Source organism: Aedes aegypti, chromosome 2, assembly GCF_002204515.2.
Source record: "Aedes aegypti strain LVP_AGWG chromosome 2, AaegL5.0 Primary Assembly, whole genome shotgun sequence".
NCBI classification, from domain to species: domain Eukaryota; kingdom Metazoa; phylum Arthropoda; class Insecta; order Diptera; family Culicidae; genus Aedes; species Aedes aegypti.
Genome location: NC_035108.1, coordinates 285,886,143 through 285,913,486, shown reverse-complemented (window position 1 = coordinate 285,913,486; position 27,344 = coordinate 285,886,143). Strand labels below are relative to the sequence as shown.

General features: G+C 37.7%; 1 protein-coding gene across 1 annotated transcript in view; it reads right to left on the bottom strand.

Moving 5' to 3' along the window:
• The window catches only part of LOC5576295 (unconventional myosin-IXb), a 162,103-nt gene that overhangs the window by 49,917 nt on the left and 84,842 nt on the right, over nt 1-27,344 (bottom strand). Inside the window, 2 exon segments of the mRNA XM_021845262.1 lie at nt 25,871-26,024; nt 26,234-26,613. Of these exon segments, the coding sequence (XP_021700954.1) occupies nt 25,871-26,024; nt 26,234-26,613 (534 nt within the window).

The window sequence follows — 27,344 nt, the reverse complement described above, 5'->3', positions numbered from 1 at the left end:
ACCAGGTAGTGCATCCACAGGAACCACGAGCGAAAGGCAACAGCAACCCGTGGGTACGAGTTGGAAATAAGAAACAATAGAGGAAACCTAAAACGGTGCCCAAAGAGAGCGCTAAACCGAAAACAGCGAAACGTAGGAATTTAGGCGAAGCCTTCGTTATCAAAACGGAGGAAGCGTAATACGCCGAGGTTCTTAAGGCGACGCGAAGCACGGAGAAGTTATCGCCATTGGGCGCAGATGTGCAGAGCATAAGGCGAACTAGGGATTGGTGAAATTATCCTAGTCTTAAAGAAGGACGCCAAGGAAAACGGTGAAGAGCACAAGAAGTACTTGGTGACGAGCTTGATGTAAGATCAGTTACTGCTGAAGCGACTTTCCAGTGTAAAAATCTGGATGAGGTCACCGATGCAGCGGAGGTCTCGGCTGCCCTCAAAGAGCAGTGTGACATCGAAGTAGCCAGTAAGGCCATCCACCATAGGAAGGGCCCGCAGGGCACCCAGGTGGCGGCGATCAGGCTGCTGGTCACAGATGCCAACAAAGCGAAGAACTTGGGCATACTCAATGTAGGCTGATCGGTTTGTGGTTGGCTGAGCATACAACAGCCTCCTGAAGTTTGCTTCAAGTGTTTCGGGAAGAGCCATAAGTCGTGGAATTGCAATGGTCCCGACAGATGTAAGTTGTGCAGAAAATGCGGCACCGAATTGTAAGCCGATTGTAAGCAAATTGCTAAGTGCCTAATATGTGTCGACAGAGCAGACAGCGCACACTTAACGGGCGGACCCAAATGTCCGGGCACAAGCGGAATATCAAAGCAGCCAAATCGGAAGTAACACAGTTAAATTTAAAGCACTGTGATGCAGTCCAGCAGCTGCTTTGGCAGTCAGTCTCGGAAACCAAGACTGACGTGGTGTTACTATCGGACCCACTCGGTATTCACTGAAGCCCTGAGGTGCGAATGGAACACTCTGGAACTAAACGGTGAAGAGCTAGTTGCGAATCAATTGCAAATCTTCGAGCAATCTGCCTTCATGCTAGACGAAGAATGCAACGCGTACGAACAGAGGCACAAGAAAAGAACGCGGTGCAGCATTCAGAGAGGCAAGGTTGGCTCTCAAAAAGGAAATCAAGAGTCGAAAACGGGCATGCTTTGATAGTCTATGCGAGAGTGCCAATTCGAATACATGGGGTGACGCCTACAGAGCGGTAATGTCTAAGACTAAAGGTGCAATAGCGCCCCAAGAGAAGTCGCCCGAGTTACTTCGATCGATAATCGATGCACTCTTCCCGCACCATCCCACAAGCCCATGGTCCAGAGCGCCGTATGCGGCAGATGAAGGAGAAGTGACGAGAGTGACGAACGAAGAGCTGGCAGAAGTCGTGAAATCATTCGCGTCAAAAAAGGCACCGGGACCCGATGGTATCCCGAATGTTGCCTTAAAAGCGGCAGTGAACGCGGATCCATACATGTTAAGAACCACGATGCAACGCTGCATTGATCAAGGAATCTTCCCGGATGTATGGAAGCGGCAGAAATTGGTGCTACTACCAAAGACGGGAAAACCACCAGGTGACCCATCGGCGTATAGACCTATCTGTCTACTAGATACGACGGGCAAGTTATTGGAGAGGTTGATTCTCAACAGGCTAGTACCGTATACGGAGAGTGCGGACGGCCTGTCCAACAACCAGTTCGGATTCAGGAAAGGTAAATCTACTTTGGACGCTATCCAGTTGGTCGTTCAGACAGCTGAAGTACCAATCGAACATAAGAGAAGCGGCATCCGTTACTACGCGGTTGTCACTCTGGATCCCAGACATCCAGAAATCGCATGAAAGTTCACGTAATAACTCGTTTATTCATACAAACTACTTCGAAATCGAAAAACACGGTGGATGAAATCGTTAGATTGATAAGTTTCCTCGCATAAAACGCTTCTTTTCTGAGTTAATTTGTACATTTTGTTTCGTCCCGTACACTCGTACACAGTAAGTCGAATCAATCCGTAGCAGCTGTCAAATAAACATTTGTTATCATAAGGTAAGTCGCATAAGATCACAGGTTAGATCGGTAGAAAATTTGCATTCTCGCATTGTATGCTATTATTCATCACACAATATATGCACGTACATCGCCTACACTTTTGTACTTAGAAGGCCTTTTCGCGACATCTTATAAGTGAAATGTTGCACATACAAAGCCTACAGGTGATCCATACTAAGATATGGAGGACCAATCTGGTCAAAAGCGCTTAGAACGAGCAGAAACCTAAAGCAGTTGGAAAGCATGTACAGGATAATGTGTTTAAGAGTAGCAAGTGCATGCCGGACGGTATCTAAAGAGGCCGTGTGCATCATAGCCGTGATGACACCCATCGGGCTCATCATCAAGGAAGATGTTCAATGCTTACACCGAAGAGGTACCGTAATTCGGGGTAACATTGATAATTTTTTTGAGTTTTTCTTAAATTTTTCATTTTACAATACAAATGTTACAAGTTTTATATTTTTAAAACAGGTACTGGCACCCACCGCTCCTAACTATATACTTTATTTTGTTTTTCGAAATATTTAAACATGTTTAAATAAATGTTTTAAGTGGTTTTTTGATTCAGCTGATATGGGGTAACATTGATCACCCAAGTAAACAATGTTCGGTAATATTGGAAATGTCGTTACTTACTAAAATCATGGCTCCTGAAGCCGAATATGAAGACCAAACTCCTACAAGTCATTTACTTTTTGAGTTATTTCAAAATTAAAAACACCTTGAATCGCGGAATACGCCTAAAAGTAGGCAATTTACTAAGGAAATTCTATATTTCTTAATTGTAATTAGTTAATGTTGCACAATTGAATATACTTACAAAAGATTTGACAACGGAATCGTTTTAGGCGATGCTATTTTTAGTAATAACCGCATATTTCTTGATCACATCTTCTGCAGAACTCATGTGAGACATGAATTTTTGGTAGTGTCAGTGAAAATGATAGAAATCATTGTTTCAAAAAGTTGACAAATTTACGCATGAAATAAAAGCAATTTTGGCAAAAACCTTAACTTTCATTAGCTTATGAATATAAGAAAGAGAGGAACCATTCATGATTCGAAAATGTTTCATCAATAAATGTTTATTAGAACCATATGAGTCATTCCGATCAATGTTACCCCGCTTATCAATGTTACCCCGGATTACGGTACCATAGGAGTCCGCAACACGTATAAAGAGGAAACGCTCAGAAGTTGGCAGCAGGAATGGGATAACTCCACTAAGGGTAAATGAACCCATCGGCTAATACCAAATGTGTCAGATTGGTATGGAAGAAACCATCTTGAACTTCCATCTGATGCAGTTTCTGTCAGGACATGGTTGCTATAGACAGTACCTGCATAGGTTCGGGCACTCAGAATCTCCTGCGTGCCCCAATTGTGCTGGTGTGGAGGAACCAGCGGAGCATGTCGTGTTCGGTTGCCCCCGCTTCATTGTTGTGAGAGGTCGCATGCTCGCTACATGCGGAGGGGATACGTCCCTGACAAATATAATAAAGAGAATGTGTGCGGATGCCGTGTGCTGGAATGTAGTAACTGCGGCTGTTACTCACATTTTGTTAGAATTGCTGCGCCTATGGCGCTCCGACCAAGAGTTGGCTGCAGAGGCTAGACTCCTGTAATATTGTTTAAGTCGGCTAGAAGAAGCAGTTTGCCTAGGCTAATTCTGCTACATGTGTTAAGTGCTAAATGCACTAACCCCTCCCCGAAGAAATATCGTAAGGTGTATCCTGGGAGAAAAGGGTCTGAATTATTATTCCTTTCCTCATCAATATTGCATTTGCGATAAGTATTTTGATCATACTTATGCTTATGTTTTTGCTTGTTGATGTCAAAAAATCATTCAGTAGATGTAAATTACTGAGAAATTTGCAATCAAAAATGCCATTATGTGCTTCAAAAGTATTACGTATTTAATTTATTTCAGCGGTACATCTAAAACCCTTTGTTATCTTGATGCCGACGCAAAGAGAATAAACGCTTCATGTATTTTTGCAGGGCACTAAAAGAAGTGTTCCACAATCAAACCACCGCCACCGTTCCGAACCCCAAACGAGTGGTACATAATTAGTTTTGTGGCTTCTTGGGAATGTCTAATGGGCTCCGAAGCGATGGCGATCAATTCGTCGTTATCGTGATAGGCCAAGTCCATCTGAAATATGTTAATCACTTTTGAAGTGACGGCTCTTCCGCAGACTTTACGCGCCGAAGTGACTGAAAGCGAGTCAGGTGTAGAGGAGGCCTCCTTTTTCGGGTGAATACATTTCACCAGCTCGGGCCTTCGTAAAGTTCGTGGTTACAAAGCATAGCCATGCTGAAGGTGTCTGGGTTCGATTCCCGGTCGGTATAGGATATTTTCGTAAAGGAAGTTCCTTGGAATTCCTTGGGCTTAGAATGTCATCGTGCTTGCAACACGATAAACGAATGTGAAAATAGCCACTTTGACAAAGAAAGCTCTTAGTTAATAACAGTAGAAGTGCTCATAAGAACACTAAGCTGAGAAGTATGCTTTGTCCCAGTGGGGACGTAATACCAATTAGAAGACATTTCACCATCGCTTGTCGCTGGTCGCTATTAAGAGATCTTAGGTCACTAAGACAATCCACAACTGCTGGCTGCTTAGGAAAGGCAAAGATGTTCACGTTGAGATCGTTCAGTTGAGCGGCAATAAAAAAAATCTTTCTCTAGCCAACGAGTTGTACCGGCGAGTTGTGGTAAAAGCATCATCAGCCACCAATTTGTTTCACAGCATCCCTTCACCTCTCGGCTGGCTGCCAGACCTGCTTCACAACAACAGTTACTTTTAGATTTCCTTCTTCGGAAATGACGCCCGCTGAGATCGGTTGCATGACGAAACCAAGCTTTCTACGTTTGTGTTTATTCTCCTGTTTTCCAAGAGATTGAAACACGATTGTGAGCAGTGCAAAACTTGTCTGCCTTGAATGGACCCAATCCCTAAATAATCCAACAGGTGCGAGGTAACCATCACCCCAAACACCAATTATTGTTCTCTTGCATGTTTTTCAGTGCTAGATACCGTGTCTACTCATCGGGCATATCAGCAATCGTAAATTCAGTTATTTACCAGCAATTTCATTGGTACTGTGTTTCTTATCTTCTGAGTAAAATGTATAAGATGGAAGATATTCATTTATTTGTGTATATAGGTTTCTGATACTTAACTTTAAATGTTAACTTAGGGACAGACACAAATTATGTTACGCCTAATACCTTCGACAGACATCTGATACATATAACATGGTACAAGTTGTCAAGAAAATTATTCCAAGGCTATCTTGAATGAAGACAATTATCAGTATGGAACCCATTTCAAGATAATTGTACCATGGTACGTATACCACAAGTGTGTCATAAGTATAATTTCAACTTTTTCGACCCTTTCCCCCTTTGTCACGTCTTCTTTTGTATGTGCCTTCCGAAAAATTTGTAAACCTTGTCACGCTAAGCTTCACCTTTCCCCCTTTGAAGCGTGATAGAATTTGTACATGACCCCTTATGTACAAATTTCAATTGATTGTGGATATTTAATTTTTGCTCTATACACTTCAAGCATTTTAAACTAACAACATCCTATTTTCCGTGTTCCATAAGAGAAGTTCATGCAACTGCGTAAAGTTGATATTCAACTAAGCATTTTTTTCATCTCTACAGAAGTCGTCAAGACGTTGCCAGAGCCGCTTTCGATCGTTGAACCTAAATCTAAATTTGGTCTAAGAGGCAAATTACACAACACAACCAAATTTTGTCTCAAGCACCATTGTTTTTGTTTTTCATTTTTTTACCGGAAAGGTATTTTTACTATTGAAGGTTAGATAATGTGGATTGGTGATCTTAAAACTAAGTTCACATTGAAACGACCGCCGTGTGCATTTATTTTGCATCTTTATACTATGTCTAAAACATTGCACTATGAGGACATCCATCTTACTGTTTATTTCAGAAGGGGCGAAGTGGAGTCCATGCAAATCGTTGACAATCGCCCCTTGGATCAATTTTTAGGCCGCGATTGAGAAAATTGTTCGATATCCAAACGGTTGGAATTAAATATGCTAAGTTCTGCTATATTAAATTCGCATAATTAGAGCATGACATATTATTGATATATACATGACATAGTATATAAATTAGCTATGTTTTGTAAACTTCAAATATAAACTAGCAGAAGTATGTGAAATAACGAGACATATGACTGAAGTTTACATTATTTCATATCTAAATTTACATGACTTTGTTTTTACATCTCCTCAATGAAGCTCAATTGACGTATTATTTAATCATTTTAACGGTTTTTGTACACACCTTTATGGGCAGCTTCCATATTACCTGGCGGTCAAAATTACTTTTGCCATGTCATGTCATATTTATGAGTTTATGATACTATTATGATGTTTTGTTATAAAAAAAAAACGAGTTTTCGTTATGAGTACTTACACAGTTAAAATTAATGAAGATTACACGTCATGTAAACTTCATTTATGCGATGTAAACATGACGTCATGTAAATTTAAATCTGAAATAATGTAAAAATGTGTTAAATGTCATGTAATCACACAGAAACCTGCTGGATTACATGACATATAATTGAAGTTTACATGACATATCATGTAAATATCCATGATATTCCACGCTCTAATTATGTGCATTGTAACGGGACTAGGGGCGGCAAAACCTCGGATGTAATACTACCTCCGCTTAAGCGCCAGGCAAGTTTTATCTTGCCGCGAAGGAGCGAGTTGTCTCAAACAAAGAATCCCGACCCGGCTGCGAGACCTCAGGGCGAGTCCTTAATCGCGACCGTTGACCCACGACCGAAACATCAATACACGACCTCCAACGAATAAAAGCAAACTATCAAACAAATGATTTCAACACTTCAGGGTGGATAGGTTTCCTTTGTAGGTTTTCCTACCCAGAGCCTATTCTACTCGTCCCGAAAACCGAAATCTGAAAATACCAGCTCTCTTTCTCTAAAGGTACGAAATCTAAAATCTTGCCAAGATTGGAAAATGCATTAGGTACCTATTTATTCTATTTAAGATTTGCTCATGGCTTTATAATAATCATCTTAAAATGTAGGGGGTTAGTATTTACAATTTTGGGTAGCGCTTACTTGATATTTTTCCCATTGTCCTTAATCCTTCTTCTTCCTTTCTTGATCCAACGAATCCTTTTCCTTCACACTCCGAATCCTTTCTCCGTTCCAATCTCCTCTATTCGAATTCCTTTTTGGTCGGGTAGCGCACACGTGCCGTCGTTTCAACTTCTCACGGCCCTCTAGCGGCCGCTAGCGAAGACAGGGCGTTACGTTTTGAGCGTCACAATGATGCTCGCTCTGTGACGTTCTCGGAGGCGTGGTGAATTTGAGGTTGTTGTTGTTGGCCGAACTAATTATGATGGTGATCTTGGCTACGGCGATCTGTCACTCGCTACATCGACACGAGGCTGATTATGCTGCACTGGCACTATGCTCATCGGCCCAACGTACACCACGTCGATGAATACCGTCGACGGTGGAGGCTTTGGACTATTCGCCCCGTCCTAAGGGTGGACCTTCACTTGAAGGAAAATTCTTCAAGCGAAACAATATTCGGAATTAGATTCTAATTTCATTCTTCGTTGGGGTCACACAAGTTACCTGATTGCTAACAAGCACAGAAACACCAGAACCAATCAAAATTTTTGTTCCGAGCACGTTTTCGAAAAACTATTGGTACAATGGGAATGACTATTAATGTTTACAATTTGGCAAATTTTTAATAATCTTACTCTTTTAACTGCGAACACTTTTTAATAGCTTTCACTCTTAATAAGATACTATTACTTCCCTATTTAACTATCACTTTTCTATTGATTTCTTCGCACACTGCGTCTTAACTGGTTGACGGCTTAGATTCAAGAGGATGGCTTTTCAGAATTTTTGGGCTATTACCCTGTACCGGCGGTACCCGAGTTCGTTAATGTTCGTCGTTTTTCGTGTACTTCCTTTAAGAACGCAAGTTTTTAGTTTTGATAAGGACTCTACTGTTGAATCGCAACTTGTGGACTCAGAGACCTGGTACGCGAAAAATGGCTACACGGAAATAATATTACATTTCATACTGTTTTGCTTTTTGTAATTAAAGATTACATTAAAATACTGTAACCTCGTTACACTTCCCCCTACCAACTAAAAAAAATGAATGAAGGGACTGAATTTATTTTTTTGTGGTACAAAAAATAACTAGTCATATGTAGACGATAAAATTGCTCTGGTATTATTTTTTAAACTACTTGGAAAAACTTTTGTGTTGCTGCATATATACATTTACTTATTTTTAATTCATGGTATTTTTCAATTATTATTCTGAATATTTACAATTAACTCTAATATGTAACGCGTATCTAAGAACTAAACCCTATTTTTTTTAAGTTTGCCAATTATATTGTGCCGTTCATATGGGATACCTAAGTGAAAAACTTCATTTGCGTAGCTCACAACGCATCTCACTACCCTTACTTGAATCGCCGAGAAACTTCTCAGCCACTTCTAAACCAACATCAACTTATGTTTTGGAACTATCCGGAAACATCCGAACATACATCAACCAAACTACTTATTTTGTTGCAGGAACTATCAGAGCTCCCAAAATAACATCAACCTACGGTATCCCTGTTGAAACAGCCTCTACTGTAAACTGATTGATCGACATGTCAAACAAATCGACGAAAAGCTTTGACATATCTTACTGTCAAAATCTCTGTGGTGAATATGAAAAAGAAGGAAAATCAAAACAAAAGTGAAACAAGAAAAAAACATGGAACCAGTTCAGGATTGTGAAAATTGTCTAAAAAGCTGCTGAAACTAAGCGAAAAACTAAAAAATACTATTGGAAATTGTGATGGAACACTAGGAATGGACTATGGATGCTGATAATGGAACTCTAACAGGAAAATTACATTGGTGGATCTATGGAAACACGGTAATCATCTACGCACTAAATGTCGCTCACTGCGCATCGGACGAAAACATTACGCCCCCGCACTGAACAACTATGATACATATTATGTACAACTGAAGAATACGGAAAATAAGTGATAATTCATTGATTAAGTTGAGGAATAACTTAAAAAAAACAGACTATATACAATGTTTACGCTCTAGTGCCTGTGGTAAACGTTCACAGTGTTTATTATCGTTTGTTTTTGTACATAGCTGTAAAATTGTGAACTTAGGACTTGTTCGAAGTGTTTTTGTGTTGTGAAACTTTGTCCAAGGATATGTAAGAGACGAATCTAGGTTCGAACGTCAGTCTGGTCATCGTCTGGCCCTACAGACTCGCACCGACTTCCAGCGTACTCTCCCATCTCAGCTCACCTCGGTGAACTCCGGGCTTGGGTGGTTAAGCTGACTGATCGTTCTAGGGCAACCGGTTTTTCTCTTGCATATTCTATTACATAGCTTTATCTCAAACCACTAGAACTAAATGCTTCTTCTTCTTTTAGGTCAGAAGCAGTCCTAGGGTGATGCCATCGAGACGCGAAGAGGGGATTGCTTGTAGGATGAAAACTGTTATTGAAGCCAATCCCTCCCGCCGAACTCGGAGTTGCCAAACCGTAAGTTTGTGTTTTTTTGGACTAATCTCATTGTAACTGTGCTTTAGAGTGCATCAGACATAGCTGTAAATTGGTTCAATTGATTATTTCTTCTGTAGATTTGTAGCGTGATACACGCCCAAACGATTTCCGTTGAGATCTTCTAGGTCGTAACACGCTGTCCCTATTTTTGCTACTCCTATAGACAACGAAAATGGATCAGCAAGCTTAGGAGAGAATTGCTTTCATTTATTTGATTGATGAAAGTTCTTTTTCAACCGAATTTGCTCTCTTGTGATCGCATTCGCTCGAAAGATTTTAAGTCTACAATGTCTAAGTCGGGAAATAAGTTTTTGCTCGGGATAAAACTGAATTACATGTTTGATGTCTTGAACCTTTGCTTTCACCGTATCATATTCTTGCGTGATTGATTTTTTTACTCTAAAATTTTCTGTTTCCGAATTTCTTCTAACTGGGCTTGTCTCAACTTTTGGCGTTTTTCCTGGACGGATCCATCAATTGCTAAGCATCTCAATTTTAATTCATAATCAATTTCATCTTGTAATAAATCATTAGGATTAATATAATAATCCATTTTTTCAAAATTCTGAACTTCCATGATTTTAACAAGTTTTTCTTTATATTTTCAGGTCACCTTCGCAATCACAAAATGGAGAATAAATAAAAAAAAATATTGAAAAATAGAAAAAGAAATAATTATATGTTAATCGAACTATATTATTATAAAAATTCAATTCAGTAAAAATAAAAATTCAAATTCTGTATAATGCAGCAAAACAAATTCAATTTAAAGCCAATTCTAATATTAATCCGAAATATATCTTCAATGAACGTAACTAACTCAATCCCAATTCTTAAATATCTACAAATTCACTTAAACTTCAAAACTAATCCTACTCAATTTAACTAAATACTGTACAAATTCAAAAAACCGTTAGTTGGGCGCCAAATGTAACGGGACTAGGGGCGGCAAAACCTCGGATGTAATACTACCTCCGCTTAAGCGCCAGGCAAGTTTTATCTTGCCGCGAAGGAGCGAGTTGTCTCAAACAAAGAATCCCGACCCGGCTGCGAGACCTCAGGGCGAGTCCTTAATCGCGACCGTTGACCCACGACCGAAACATCAATACACGACCTCCAACGAATAAAAGCAAACTATCAAACAAATGATTTCAACACTTCAGGGTGGATAGGTTTCCTTTGTAGGTTTTCCTACCCAGAGCCTATTCTACTCGTCCCGAAAACCGAAATCTGAAAATACCAGCTCTCTTTCTCTAAAGGTACGAAATCTAAAATCTTGCCAAGATTGGAAAATGCATTAGGTACCTATTTATTCTATTTAAGATTTGCTCATGGCTTTATAATAATCATCTTAAAATGTAGGGGGTTAGTATTTACAATTTTGGGTAGCGCTTACTTGATATTTTTCCCATTGTCCTTAATCCTTCTTCTTCCTTTCTTGATCCAACGAATCCTTTTCCTTCACACTCCGAATCCTTTCTCCGTTCCAATCTCCTCTATTCGAATTCCTTTTTGGTCGGGTAGCGCACACGTGCCGTCGTTTCAACTTCTCACGGCCCTCTAGCGGCCGCTAGCGAAGACAGGGCGTTACGTTTTGAGCGTCACAATGATGCTCGCTCTGTGACGTTCTCGGAGGCGTGGTGAATTTGAGGTTGTTGTTGTTGGCCGAACTAATTATGATGGTGATCTTGGCTACGGCGATCTGTCACTCGCTACATCGACACGAGGCTGATTATGCTGCACTGGCACTATGCTCATCGGCCCAACGTACACCACGTCGATGAATACCGTCGACGGTGGAGGCTTTGGACTATTCGCCCCGTCCTAAGGGTGGACCTTCACTTGAAGGAAAATTCTTCAAGCGAAACAATATTCGGAATTAGATTCTAATTTCATTCTTCGTTGGGGTCACACAAGTTACCTGATTGCTAACAAGCACAGAAACACCAGAACCAATCAAAATTTTTGTTCCGAGCACGTTTTCGAAAAACTATTGGTACAATGGGAATGACTATTAATGTTTACAATTTGGCAAATTTTTAATAATCTTACTCTTTTAACTGCGAACACTTTTTAATAGCTTTCACTCTTAATAAGATACTATTACTTCCCTATTTAACTATCACTTTTCTATTGATTTCTTCGCACACTGCGTCTTAACTGGTTGACGGCTTAGATTCAAGAGGATGGCTTTTCAGAATTTTTGGGCTATTACCCTGTACCGGCGGTACCCGAGTTCGTTAATGTTCGTCGTTTTTCGTGTACTTCCTTTAAGAACGCAAGTTTTTAGTTTTGATAAGGACTCTACTGTTGAATCGCAACTTGTGGACTCAGAGACCTGGTACGCGAAAAATGGCTACACGGAAATAATATTACATTTCATACTGTTTTGCTTTTTGTAATTAAAGATTACATTAAAATACTGTAACCTCGTTACAGCATTATATGTCTCAGAAATTTACACGTTTCGTTCGAACTGTGTATGATTCATATACACAGATACAAATATTTAAATTTCAATGTAGTGCAATCAATTGATCTATTGATACATAATTTCGTTTAATATTCAACAAAATATGCTTGAATGTAACATAATCGTGTAAATTTTAAGTGCATTCGATTTCAACATAAGAGATTGATCGTTGACATTGAACATTACTCTGATGGTCCAAAATTGAAGATCAAAACAAATTTAAATTTACTACATTTTTTACAATAAATCTTTGAGCTGTTCAATGGAATATATATTAATAAACAGTTAATATAAGTATAGCGGAATTAAATGGTATAGTATTAAATTCGTTTTTTATTCATTTATTCAACTTTTTTTTGCTGTGTAATCCACTTTTGTGTTTAACGTTACAAAAAGCATTATAAATATTAGAACTTACATAGTTATGGCGATGTGAATCATTTTTATGATGTTTAAATATCATCTGAACAAATCATTAGCTATAAAATAATGAGTAAAATATCAAACAGAAAACGATAAGTCTTTTATAAAAAAGTGCAAATAAATACAGCTGAATTGTTCATGATCCTTTGGTTTTCATCTAAAACTACTTTTTTTTGGCAAAAAAGTATGGGATGAGTAAAGTTCCAATACAAAAATCTAACATATTTTTTCCGGTGAAGACTGGAGAATCTGACAACAGTTCGCGTTGAAAATCAATCAAATTGCTTGCTTGCTGGTGGTGACCAATGGGATAAATTTTCAACGCGGAGCGCATTTCGGTTAACCTACCCCGAACTAAAAAATGAATTTTTATTTCGTTCTTACAGTTCATAAAGATCAGTATAAAATATTACGGTATTGTAGTATATTTCATTCAACTAATACCTCGTGTTTGCATTTAGTTCTTTAATTTTCTTATAAACTTCAACTTTGACAAACAAAATTACAAAATATCTTGTTTTGATATTCTAGGAACATCAGAATAAAAGTATCAACTACAGAATGATGAGCAAATAAAACATATTAGATCAAGTCCTTTATTAGAATCTTTTAAAAAGAATAAAAGTGTACCTCCAAATAATACGAAAAACGCCATCTTGGATTTCAAAATGGCGTCAGGCATCGATTTCCGTCATGTACTCATTAGTCCCGTTCGTTCCAAAAATACCCTATATGGGCATAAAGTGATTTTTACAAACCGGAAGTCGCCATATTGGAATTCAAAATTCCGTCAGACATGGATTTCCGGTATCTCCTTAACGGTCCCGTTCCAGAAATACACATATTACATAGGTTCAAGTAGGTCGTCATCAAACATGAGCGTAAGTTGGAATTATTGGAGCGTAAAAAGAGGGAGCGTAAGTTTGAATTTCGAGCGTAAAAAGAGAGAGCGTAAATTAGAATTTAAAGCGTTGACAGAGAGAGCGTAAAAAAGTGAGCAAAAGAGGTTTGGCTGTAGTTGAAAAGAAATAAATACCACTCAGTGGAACTTCAACATATTGGCGATAATTTTGCTGAACAAACTTGTGTCTAAATGTTTACCCATTTTCAGTCATAAAAGTTTCAAAATTGATTGTCATAAACGAACTTCTGCCGCACCAGCCAAATACTTGCAAAACTAAGTGAAAATGTGAAATTTTGTTGACTTTTTCCGCACGATCAGGCAAATTTCGCTAAATTTGAAGATATGTGGATTTAGGGCAATTGGTTAATTTTTCCACGAGTTTATATATGGGCCGAAGTTTTGCCCCGCTTTAGGCCAAGCATTTGTGTACAAATTAATACACCCCAAAGCATCCTTATGGTATGTCTAGAAACACCCTTACTTAATTCGAAAAAAAATTAATCTTCAGTTGGTTGCATGCACTGAAAGTTTGACAGAAATTTATAATTTTTACATAAAAAACAACAAATAGCCATAACTTTTCCAAATCACAATTGATTCTGATATGTGATATGTGTAGTGAAAGTCTCTTACTTGAATAACATTGGGACCACCATGGCATTTATAAGTTTAGTTTTGAATTGAAGTAGAATTAATAAAAAGAAACTCTTGCCCCATTTTACTGTATAGTAATTCTCAACAGATTGCAGCAAATATTTCTTTTTGATTTCTTTTCAGGAATTAATTAAGGATTGTTTTTTTTTTAAATTTGTGTTTGTATTTGTATATTTCTGAATTTATCTGACTCTCTTAATTAACAATTAAAGTTAAAAACTGCAATTTAAAACGTACACCGGAAGGCTGTCCAAAATTTATTTTTCTCTTTTTTTGGAAATCCTGAAGATTTTTCTTTAGACATTTCTGCTGTTAATTTGGCTGGGATTTTGCTATAAATTATTGCATGAATTCCAACAAGAATACATCCAGGGATCTCTTTTCGGAAGATTCTCTGGAGATTCCTAATGAAAAGTTTTCAAAATTCGTTAAACATTTATTCTGAGATTCTTCATAAGTAACTTCAGTAGCTACATTAAATGTCAAAAAAATTCACCCAGATCATTGAAATTCCTTCAGATATCTTCTCCGAAATACTTAAATGGTTTTCTAAGGAACTTCAAGAATTCTTTCTAGTATAACTAAAAGAATTCTTCCAGATACTCATAAACAATCTGAATTAATTTACTTAAGATTTCTCGAAAACATCTCCAGAAGTTTCTCAACTGTGTTTGAAGGTTTTTATAAAGAAATGTCGGCAGTAACAACATATGGAAGCATTAGATGAACTCTATTAAACATTTCTGAAACCACTCCTAATGATTTTCAAGAGGCTTGAGAAAAAAAATAATGGAATAATTTCTTGGGAAATCACACAATCAATTTCTGAACAAATTGATGCAACATATTTTAGACAAAGTTATTAATTCCAGACAAAATCAATTTACAACATTTAAATGAATACCTGAACAAGAACTTTTGATTTGCTAAAAAATATTCTAGGAATTTCTTTGGAGAGCTTTAGGAAGAGTATCTTGATGTAATTCATGGAAAACGTCTTTTGTGGAAACGTCTCTAGAAAACGAAATTTCCTGGAGAGATTCCTACAGATACAACTGTACGATTTTAAATGCTTTGAAAATATACAGATGAAATCCCTAAAGAGTTTTTGTTACCTTCCTGAAGACCAGGAAAACTTTTAGAAGGATACTAGGAACTAATCAGCATAAAATGATGGAGCAATACGGCGAACTAATACCTTGAGTAAGCCCTAGAAATATTTGGAAATGAATGTTTACAACAAATTCAGAACAAATATTACGAGAAATTCCAATAGGGTGATATTCAAAACTGAGATGGCTCTTTTTCAGTGGAAGTAAAAACGAAATCCTGATGCAAAGAAAGCACAACGGAAGATGAAATAAACACAAAAAATATATGTATTCACATTACACTTGATTTCTAATCACTACTTTTTTCATTCAGTTTCCTAATTGCAAGTAAATTTACGTTTTTCATTATTTTCCATACGTTTTGACAGTTTCTTCGACTACTATTCTTCCATGCGCTTGTGTTGAAAGTTTGAGAAATTCGAGAACCCAGTGTAGCGCGTTCAACGAGTGTAAGACAAACAACAGTGTCGTAACTCAGCGGCCAGTGAAAGTATCTGAATGTTCGAAAGGTACGCTGGCGCCGCTGGCGAAAGGTCGCTGGCGCCAACTGTTAGCGTTCAAGAACAAAATAAACAGTCGTTACCTTTTTATCAATGCATGTTTTCAATCTTTCCTGGAAAATCCACAAAAAATCTAAAAAAATAAAAAAAGTAGTTGGAATTGTTCCAGAAGAAGAAGATTTAAGAAGAAGTAGTTGATAAACCCTTGGAGGAATATTTTGAAAATTCATGCCATAAAAAATCTTCGAAAGGTTCCTGTAGGAATCCTTTAATAATTTCATTATTTTAACGAAATAATAATATCGTTTGTCAACTCTCAAATCTTCCTCAAGATTATAAACAGCTTTATTCAGCGCGTAATGATTAATCATAACATTAATCACGATTAGTGGTTTAAAATTGCGATTAATTAATTTTGACGAACTTGTGTGTAACCATTTTTGTTTAATGTATAGTACGCGATTTTTCTGAGGCTTTTCGCGCGTGTTTTCGTCGCTGGAGATTTTTTTTCCTGTTTTGGAGCGTCTTGATGGGTAGTGCTTCGTAAAGCCCAAGCAGGACAGTTCGGTTTTGCGTCGTCCGATAGATTTTGTTCACGGTTTCGAACATGTTTTCGTCGCCGGAGATTTTTTTTCCTGTTTCGGAGCGTCTTGCTGGGTAGTGCTTCGTGAAGCCCAACAGGACGGTTCGGTTTTGCGTCGTCGGATAGATTTTGCTCACGGTTCCGCGCGTGTTTTCGTCGCCGGAGATTTTTTTTCCTGTTTCGGAGCGTCTTGCTGGGTAGTGCTTCGTGAAGCCCAAGCAGGACAGTTCGGTTTTGCGTCGTCGGATAGATTTTGCTCACGGTTTCACGCGTGTATTTGGGATAAGCACAAGCAAGACGGTTTGTTTTCGGGACGCCAAGAAGTTTTGGTGTCAGTGTCAGTTTTATGTTCAGTCGAGGATGGATTACCAACTGATAAGTTCGTTTCATGCTTGTGACAACACTTTTTTTTGAAAGCGGCACTTTTATGTAATATTAAAACAAACTTTGTATGGTTCGTCACTATAAGTGTCGGCATTATGCTTTCCTCTTATACAATTTCAATATACATATATTTTTCTCTTTTTGACAAAATTAAAAATTATCTTTTGAATTGTTCGACATTGTGAATGTTGACGTATATTTTAAAACTTCTATCATATCGAGACAAAATGCTCAGTAATACTCATATGTAATTTTCAAACAAACTATGTATAGTTCGTCACTACAAGTGTCGGCATTATTCCTGTTTCATATAATTTAAAATATATACATGTAATTTTCAGTTTTCGTCATTAATAAAAACATCTTTTGAATTGTTCGACATTGTGGATGTTGACGTATATTTTAAAGCTTCTACCAAAAACTTCTCGAGACAAAAATACAAAACTAGCTTTAAATATAAGTCGTTTATTTCCCCTTTGTCCATGGATCGCATCATCGACCAGAGGTGACTCCCAGATATTTTCCTCCCTCACTAATAAACATCCTTCCCGTGGTGATTGTGGAGATGCAGAGGTATTCTCGGTCTCTAGAAGCAACAATGATCACACCCTAACATTCCTTCCCCATCCCAACTGACTGTAAGGACTTGGCCGGCGCCAATAATATAATATTAGATCTGCTAAAATTGCACTTCGAGAGTAAGCGGAAACTCCCATCCCTTATTCATTTGGATCGTAGTGCAATTCTTACCAGTTCCGATCAATCACGGAGTAGCAACCATTGACATGTACAGTCAGCCCAAGCAGCACACATTGTTACAAGTAAGTAACAGCAACGACTACTTAACATATTCAATATTTACAATAGGAAACATTGTAACTTGGAAACATACTGCTATGTAACCGAAAAAGCGCAAAAAGTCGTGCTTTATGTAACTTGTTGGTCGTTACATAAGAAGTTTACTGGCGACGGATATGCAATTTCTTGATTACGCATGGGTTTTCCTGCGACAAAATAATAGGAACGGCGTTGAACTTAATGTTTCATTCTGACAGTTTTAAAATCGAACAACCATTTTAGAATTAAATGTCAACAAATATTATGCCTATTATCTTGGAACGCGTAATTATTCATAAGTACATACTAAATTTAACATGCAGAGTAAAATTTGTGGTGAAATCAATCATTTTACTTGCTCAAAATCTACGCGCTCATGAAATATCTTATAGTTTTAAATTGAATAATACATGATACGTGGATTGCTTAGATAATATGCCATTGTAAATGCCATACAAAATGGAAATTTACACTGTTACTCAAATTAGTAGTGTTTCTCATTTATATTTCATTGTTTGTGATTCCAAAATCAAGTTTTTTTCGTATCCCGCTGTTGGATTTTCTTGATTGCCTATCATAAACCGCCATTTAAATTCATCTGGCTGCATATACACTTCCGAATAACTGTTTGAAGACAGCCAATCTTAAATAATGACAACTATTAAAAAGTTGTTAGAAAGGCTGCATATTGTGAATCCAACAATTTTAATTCATCACCTGAAAAATATCTATGAAAACAATAACAGGTCATAAACTTGTCAAGTTCTTATATCAAAATTCACGATACGTATGAACATTTTTGGTCTGTAGTGTTGACCACTGTCAGCAAGTTACTCGTTTGTTACACATCAGTTACCCAGAAATCTTATGTTATTTTGAAACTGATGTGTAACTATACTGAAACGGCCATTCAATTACACTGCTGTCAATAGGGGAAGAGGTGTTAAAATGAACACCTTAAGGATATCGTCTTGCTTCTAATGGGAAAATGATGCATTTGCGATAAATCACTAAATAATGTGAAAAAATCCCAAATCCAATTGACTGGAACCTTACAAAGGTATGAAAATTAAATGCTCCATTCAAGAAAGCACATGGTTTGTGACGTGCTCAAATAGCACGAAAGAAAGCAAAATCAAGCGTGTGCTAGAAAAAGGGCGCCAGTCCAATGATCGATTTCTCTTCATCGATCCCCTCTTCTGTGAATAAAGGTGACAAGATGCGGTTTTGTTAGCAATTTTTTAGGGGGTTTAAATTTCCGAATTAAGCGTTACGTAATAAATGGACGCTGCCTTAGAAGCAAGACAATTAGTGGTGCAGTAAACGTACGCACTCATGCTTGCATATATAATGCAGGCGTTTGTGATGTTATTGTTAACCCTTCAGTCGTCGCGCGGTTTGAAACCGTCAGAACCACCACGCTGATGCTGTGCACGATAAACGAGGTTTTTTCACCACTGTTGTACAAAATACAACAGCACGACGACTGAAGTGTTAAATAATGCTGATGCGAAAAATGTACATTTGTGCGTTACTTCAGCGTGGCATTACGTTTGGTAGAGTTTGAATTCAACAGCGGTTTTGGTGTTATAAAATAGGGGTGGGGGTTTAGCCCCAACGAGTTGATTGAAGTTTAGCTCCTTCGATAAGTTTTTTAAGGACAAATTTAGCACATTTTTTGCACGTAATACAAACTATGACAGTGCACAAATGGACCTATAATAAATTTTAACAACAAAGACAACAACTGATCTGCTGTCGACTGAAAGTCATCGAGCTTACCAAAATACAATCATTTACGGGATTGACTAGAGGACCCAAACATTTTAACGTTAAAGGATCCGTCATCGTCATCGTCATCGAAACTTCAACAGCAATTTTTCAAAACCGGAATTTACTCGTCGAAAATGTGTTCACTGTGTTTCGGTTGGAGAATAAAATACAGTGAACACATTTTCATAAAAATATTCATGATTTTGAACGAAAATCCTGAAAATTATCAAGTTGATGACGGATCCTGCCCCCGTAAACGAAACCTCGTCATCCCGTGGGGCTAAAAAATTGACGTTCCCCACAAAGGTAGTGACGAGAACATTACAAATGTAACTCAATGTTCTGTGATATGTCTGCTCGCGAAATTTTCCCTAATTTATTAATTTGTTTATTAATTATATTAAGTTCTATCGCACAATATCGAAAATAGAGATGTTTATTAACTCAGCGACACGAATTAAGACTAAGAAAGATAAGTTTTCACTTATTTTTTAACGTCATAAAAATCATTGAAATTTGTTTTCATGCGTTACAAGGTCGGTGTTCATTTCACCACCCTGTTCATTTTTTCACCTCTTCCCCTATGACACATTGTAACCAAACATACAACTTCATGTTGTTACACACAAGTGACTTAGCAATCTATATGTAACCTAGTTTGTTATGTGTTTCTTTGCAACCACAAATTTAATTTCAATGTAACTTATTCATTTTGACAGCTCTAGGCTAAGTTACATGCGAGGCAAAATGCAACACCTATGTAATGTAAACAAAACGTAAGTTACAATGTAATAGCCTAGTAACCAAAATTGACAACCGTCAACAAGACATGCTACAAATTATCTTAAATGCAACTGCAATGTAATTTGTTTTATTTTTCTAAAATATTGCATTTGTTACCAGTGCTACTTGGGAGTCTATGCTATGCTGTGCTATGCTAATGTATAGTACGCGATTTTTCTAACTGAAACATTAAGATAAGAATAAGATTAAAACGAAGCTACATAATAGTGAGTGTTGTTTTTACAAAAAAAAAACTGCTACATAAGCGTTCAAAATTTGTCATGATTTTATAAGTTTTTAAGATGGAGACGCAAACGATTTTAGATTTGTGTTACTGTTACCAAGTTTTTCATAAACAATGCACAGTGGAACCTTCCTGAGTCGATGGTACATTACTCGATATCGACTCATGGAACCAGACTAGAAACACACAGTTACCATTATGATGGTACCCCAAACAGCTTTCCAAAGCCTTTCTGATCCATGACTCGATATCTCCATGAATCGTCCCTTCAGATATCGATTCATGGTGGTTTCTCTGTTATTCTATCGTCACTTAATAAAAGCTATTACTAACATTGTCTGCAGCCGTTCACATCGATCAGTCATAAGTTGTTATTTTGAATGGTCGTCCATCCATCGAACTGGTGGTGATCGTATCATACGTTATACATCGTAGAATCGAGCACGTTCCGCAAACTGGCAGCCTGCCACCAGGCATGCATGGAATATTAATTTGCTTGCAAATCCTCAGACAGACGGTGGTTGGAGTTTTGTTTTGCTCTTTTCATGGATCTTTCCAGTCAACATCACTGAAAACAGGGCGGCGTTTTTTCACGGAGGCAGTCTATTACCAGATTGCGTAATTGGGTTGGGTTTTACTTTCATTGGAGGAATTGATACGGCAGTAATTAGGTTGGATTGAATATCGAATAAAATTTATTGATCTATTACGTTTGATGCAAAAATTATTTTTCAAAATTATTATTTGTTCTGATAATTTTAATACATATATTCTATTGAGCTAGATTTCAGATCGCCAATCCGGAAACTGACAGGATTCCTGTTCGGATGATCATTTTGGATATCAAATTGTATCGATTTTCTTTTGCTTTTTGTAAGTGTATGTGTATGTGCAATTATGAGCAAAGCAAACTATAATCAAAAAACCGACACGGAAATGCTTCAGTCTTTGAAAAAAGCACCACACTAGACAACAGACCAGCATGCAACGCCCAGTGATAATCAGAAAGCGTTCTTTACAAAAAGTTTTCCCAACTGAAGTGGGAATTGAATCCACAATGTGCCTGACACTATCCACAAGACCACAAGGTTTCTATTGCATTCAATAACTGTGGAAATTATCAACGGAAGAACAAGATGCAAGCCAAGTTCCAGTGGAATTTGGATTCAAGAAGATGAAGCAATATTTGAGACATGTTTAAAAAAAACTAATCTTATGCAGAAATCTGGCCTTGGAAGCACATGGTACTGTACGGTGTAGTGTGATTCAAAACAATATCATAGATGCATTACTCAGATCAAACGTAAATTAGAACTGGCCTCGGCAGAAATTTCCTACGCACTGCAAACGGTACAAAGGTAGGTGTCAAGAGACGCTCTAGTGGCAACAGAGTTGTGACATATAGGCTTCCGTAATTTCAAGCCCTTGCGTGCTTTATTTTCCCAAGGTGTGCAGTGATATCATCTGAATGGTTTCGTGCAGTGATATCATCTGGATTGCTAGGGCAGGCATAAAGGCTGGATTGTAGACAAGTATTTATTCAATATGAACGGTTGTTTTAAACTGGATGCAACGTTTTCCAATTTAATTTCTAATGGTTGAATATTTTAAGTTATATTACCACTAGAACAAATAAAACTAAAACCTCGTGAGTGATATTTAACTCTTCTCAAGGAAAATGATTAATGAGAGGACATTAATGTGTGCCGTTAAAAGTTGATCGATCTGCGTTCAAGACACGAAAAAGCCTTGAGGCTTGAATAAATACGATCTGTCCCAAGATTCGATGTTCACTTCCACGCCGAGTGCTGTTTTGCTCTGGATGCCTCGTGCTTATTATATTTAATGCCAATAGGCTTGCACAGAGTTAATAAAATTTCAAATAACTTATTGAAAACGGGCTACGGTACATCATCTTAGCAACGGTTCTTTCATTGCAGACGAGAGAAGACTTACGTTTTAATATGCACTTTACATTAAAGTCGAAGCTCGTTTAAATGACACCTTTTATAGGGATCAATGCTCCATGTATAGCGACGTATTTCTGTATCATTAAAAAAATTTCAATGTTATGACTATTCTTCGTAACGACTTTTCTCTATCAAATGCGATGACGAACTCAATTTGAAGTAAGGAACCAAATCAGCTAAAAAACTAGCTACGACTAGTGCGTATCGTACCTTCTTGCTTTTAAACTACCTAAAGCAATAAAACAATACTTCTCAGTGCTACATAAACAGTACTTTTCAGTACTACAGTATTCTACTATTGATCGCTTTTCGATCCTTGTTGGACCCGTGCCTTCGATTTTTCGTCGGACCTCATAGCAGGTATCGTCTTCTTTCATTTATTCACATGGTTGCAACCACAAACAAAAGGAAGGGTGAATCTCTGAATTCACAACTTCCTTCCAAAAAAGTGGGATTTAAAACTGTCATTAAACGTGGCAAGAATGGAAGAAAGGAAGTTTCTCCGGAAGCTTTTTCCAAGGGTGAAATGGTTAATGATGATAATTGCATCGAAATGAGTCTACAACAACTTCTAGCCCAGGCTTTTTGATTCAAGTGAGAAAACAAAGAATGCCGCCAATTGTAATCAGTTGTTCCAACTTTGGAAGATTTAAGATTCATAAGAATCAAGGTTTCCTTCCAAATCGCAAATAAAGGAGACTGTCGCGTTTTGCCGGAAACTCTTAAAGATAACGAACTTCTTCTCTAACATCACATATTGAAGAGAACGGAGCAAAAATGTTAAGGAAAATGATTTTTTTTCTATTATTTTCTGAGAAAATTTTGCGGTTTCCAAAAATGTTTCAGCATCATCTTAAAGCAATTTAGCGAACACTAAACAATTGGCAACCATATATGGTCGGCGTTAAGCCAGAGGGGACCAAGTACAAAACTTGGGAAAAATCAAATCAGATTTGATGAATGCTGTAAATTGCGAGATATATGTAATAAATTTACTTTGGATGATCCATAAAAATCTGTAAAAGTGTGCAGTCAGAGTAGACCAAGTGCTTATTACAGGAAAAATGCTCAGTGCGCTGAGGAATGCGAGGAAATGAAAAACATTTCAAACGATTTGTCAGATTATTCGACATAGAATGATTCTTATACTTATCCTTCAATAGAAATTTATAAATATTACTTAATTCGGTGCATTTGATTTTGATTTTTGACCATTTACCATATTCGGATCGGTGGTCAGAAATTGCAACAATTTCTGTGCAGACAGAGCGGACTAAGTGTTGAAAAGCAATAGAAGTTTTTGGTAGTTCTATGGTGTATGTATGGCATATCCTAGGACCCGCTTATTGGACCAGCATATTTTGGTCGGTACTCAAGATTTTCACTTGGTCCACTTTGACTGAACGCATATTTGAATATTTCTGGTCTTCAATGCCCTAAACCTTTATTTGAAAGCTATCGTTATGCCACTGATTTAGGTATTGACGATATGGATTATTGGAGAATTTAGTATACTGGTGTCGAAGGGTCTTGATAATCTGCTTATCTTGGAGATATGCACCCAGTATGACCATGCAAGCATTGAATGATTGATATTTTCCTAGAAATTGTTCAGTCAGAGTGAACCAATTCACTAAACGGTGGTCTTTAGTTCAGTCAGAGTGGACCAAGTACACATAGTCCATCAAAAAATCGTTCTATTGGAGGCTTGGATTATGATTTTTCATGATTATCACTTCACATTATATTGTTTGAAAGTAACACAAAGATATGCAGAAATATTGAACCAAAATCTAAATGAGTTCAAAAATTACAGAGCGTTAGACTTTAAACCCATTTTTCTCAAAATATCAAAAATGTCACTTGGTCCACTCTGACTTAACGCTGACCATATGTCGTAAAACAGTATATAATCTGGGGTGGCGAATAACTGGTACATGGCGAATACCGGTACACCTTCCCTATTTTTAGACAATCTAATGCAATTATGATGAAAATTCGCTCAACCACATGTAGGGCACATGAATGTTGTTTAGTGTTCATTTCAACACATTTTCCTTAAGTGGTGCATATTACCCCAGGAACCCCTACCGTCGTTATATTTTATGGAAAACAATTATGATATTAGAAAACAAATAACGTGGCGCTATTTAATGTTTTTTCTATAATTTCTTTTGTTTTAAACAAGTTTAAAGATGGAAATTAAGTGTTTCTGGTACATATGAATACTTTATTTTCACATTAATCGTACCGCAGAGTTTACCCACGAAGCCTAATTGCCACTTTCGATTGATTTTCTTCCATTCAGCACAACATACGATCGGAAAATAAACAGACTAAATCTGTACGTGAACCCATAATTTGATGGCCATGAAATGGTAATCAATTTTATTACTGGAGTGGCAAGAAAAACAATGCGCAATGCACCGCTGCCGTTGAAATCGAACACAGCATCGTTCCATCATGTTGCACCGAGAGGAAAAAAGGCTGAACACCATCCTGTGCACAGTACCTACTATGCAATTATCATTAGGCCAAGATCCGAGAACCATTCATCGATTCATGCGAGGCAGATCAGTGGCATTGGGTACCTTTAAAAAACCCGAGGTTGTTTCTTGCTGTTTGGATTGCAGGGCACCTGGAATCCTACTGAGCTTGCAGCGAGGTTCTTTTAACCCGGTACGAGTATCCAGCACCTTCTACCAAGTGTCAAGTAAAAGATTTATGCTTATTATTATTATGCTGCTGAGAATGGTATGGACCAACGTCAACCACCAACGCAAAGTTTTGTACATGAATGAAGCTTTACGTCGTTACACAGTGATTCGATCTAGAAGTAATGTTGGCCAACATTTCAAGCTCTCATTTAAATAATGAATATTTTTGTATTTTAGCTTATATAAGTATTTTCATATATTTTGCCATATTTTTTTTGTCAGTTTTGCATTTTTTTTGTCAAATGATGCATTATGATTTTTTTTACTTTAGCGAAGTATGCACTTCAACAAAAAAGTAATCGCCTATCTCGATGCGTGGGAAATTTCTTGCAAGAAATGCTCAAGAAAAGCATTTTTCTTTGATCGCAGTACGCAGTTGAAAAGAAATGTCAATTTAAATGGAGCTCACTGTACGAAATTTCTTGACCATTTTCTTGGGCACGAATTTTTAATTTTCCTGTGGAACACCATACTTAGCTTTTCTTGTGAATCTGAATAATCAGTCGGACATCGTCCCGTAGATGGGCAACATCGAGCCCGAAACCGGCGACATAAAAAGGTAATGTTTTAATATCCTTTTTATTTTTAAGAACAATAAGTGTTGTGTTCCGTCTCGCGTCGCGTTTTATGTGATCGTAGTGGAGGTCCTTACGTTAGCACACCCCCAAAAATGGAATGGATACTACTTTTAGTTTTGAGGTTTTGGCCGCATTTGGACTCACAGTGCGTTCCTAAAACTGATTTGATCAGTCGTTCCCAAACCAGTGCCCTCGTTGCCAATATTCTTCATTCAGTTTATTTTCGTGTTCAAAATTGTTGTAAGTAACTTACCTCCCAGAAGTATCGCCCCGGTGCTGTTGTGATGTGGCAGCGGGTATGGTATCGAGGTATTCCTTGGTGAAACTATTGGTATAACATTGCCCGAGTGGTTCAATGTGTTGCTGTTTTGGGGTATACACTGCGATGGCGTCACCAGCATGGGACCCTGTAGAAAAGTAAAGACACAAAAACACGGCGAACGTGTAAATCTTCTGCACTGTCAATGTTGGAAAAATAGGGCGCATTACGGCAGGCGATTTTCAAATAAATCAAACAGCTTTCGAACCACGATTTAATGGCAGTCATTGAAGCTATTGGCAAGATCTGCTGAACCGGCATTTACCGTGATTGATTTCGGGCTTTCGCGAAACGTACCTTGCCATTTGTGGTGTTGTTGGTGCAGCTGTTCCCATTGACATTGGAGTTGCTGTTCAGGTGTGACAGAATGCTGATCCCATTTGCACCCACTGTCGTCGCTTGGAGGCCTGCACCGGTTCCTGAAGTGCCATTGGAGGATGTCGTCGTCGTCGTCGTTCCGTGACCACCGAGCGTTTGTGGGTTATTGGTATTTGGCGTTGTGGCTGATGTGATGACGGCACTTCCAACGGTTACGGTTCCATTGGCTCCGGCCGCTGCCGTGACCGGAGTAGTCTGACCTGCTCCAGTGTGAAGCCGATTTCTTAAAGTAACCAGTTCAGAGCTAAGGCTCTTCAGTCTCTGTTGCAGGTGAACGGCCTCGTTTGATGAAGATGCATCTGGAATTAAAAAAAGTAGAAGATACTAAATGTCAGCATGTGGAAATAGACCGAAAATGTAAGCGTTACAATAGTTATATACTAAAACCGAACAACATGTCAATGTTATTAAAGGAAGCATAATTGAAAAACAAGAAAGACAGAAAGAAAGCAAAACAAGAAACTTGTATCATAAAGTGGTGTGACTGGTGTCGATGTTTAAGCATTTCTCTCAAATCGTGTTCGTCCATGCGATTTCGGTGAAAAAGTGCAAAATTGATAATTGAACTGAAGTTATTTAACGAAATACAGTAGTTTAATTGCATTGTTGTTGTACAAGTGTACAAACCATAACAGCTTTCACAAAAATACACTTGGATAATTAATCTATCTTGCAGGTAAGTTGGAATATCCGCCGTAATGGAACATTTTATGTTTCATACGACGAATAATAGCGCTTACGACGAAGTAGAACGAAACCCTACTATATCTACCAACGCATCGCACTCTTCGCGGTCGTAAAAATCCTCTTCATAGCTCAAAGGTCAAAATACGCGTATCTGTCAGAAGTTACAAACCCTAGTGGAATTAAATGGTATGGAACTAAATTCGGTTTTTATCTGCTTTCAAATTGAAGTTTTTTTTTTCATTCATAGAGTATTTTAAAACCTTACTTTTAATTATAAAAATCGCCCAAATAACTCAAAAAAAAAAAAAAAAACGATGTGCATTTGATATTTGAATTCGCTGGT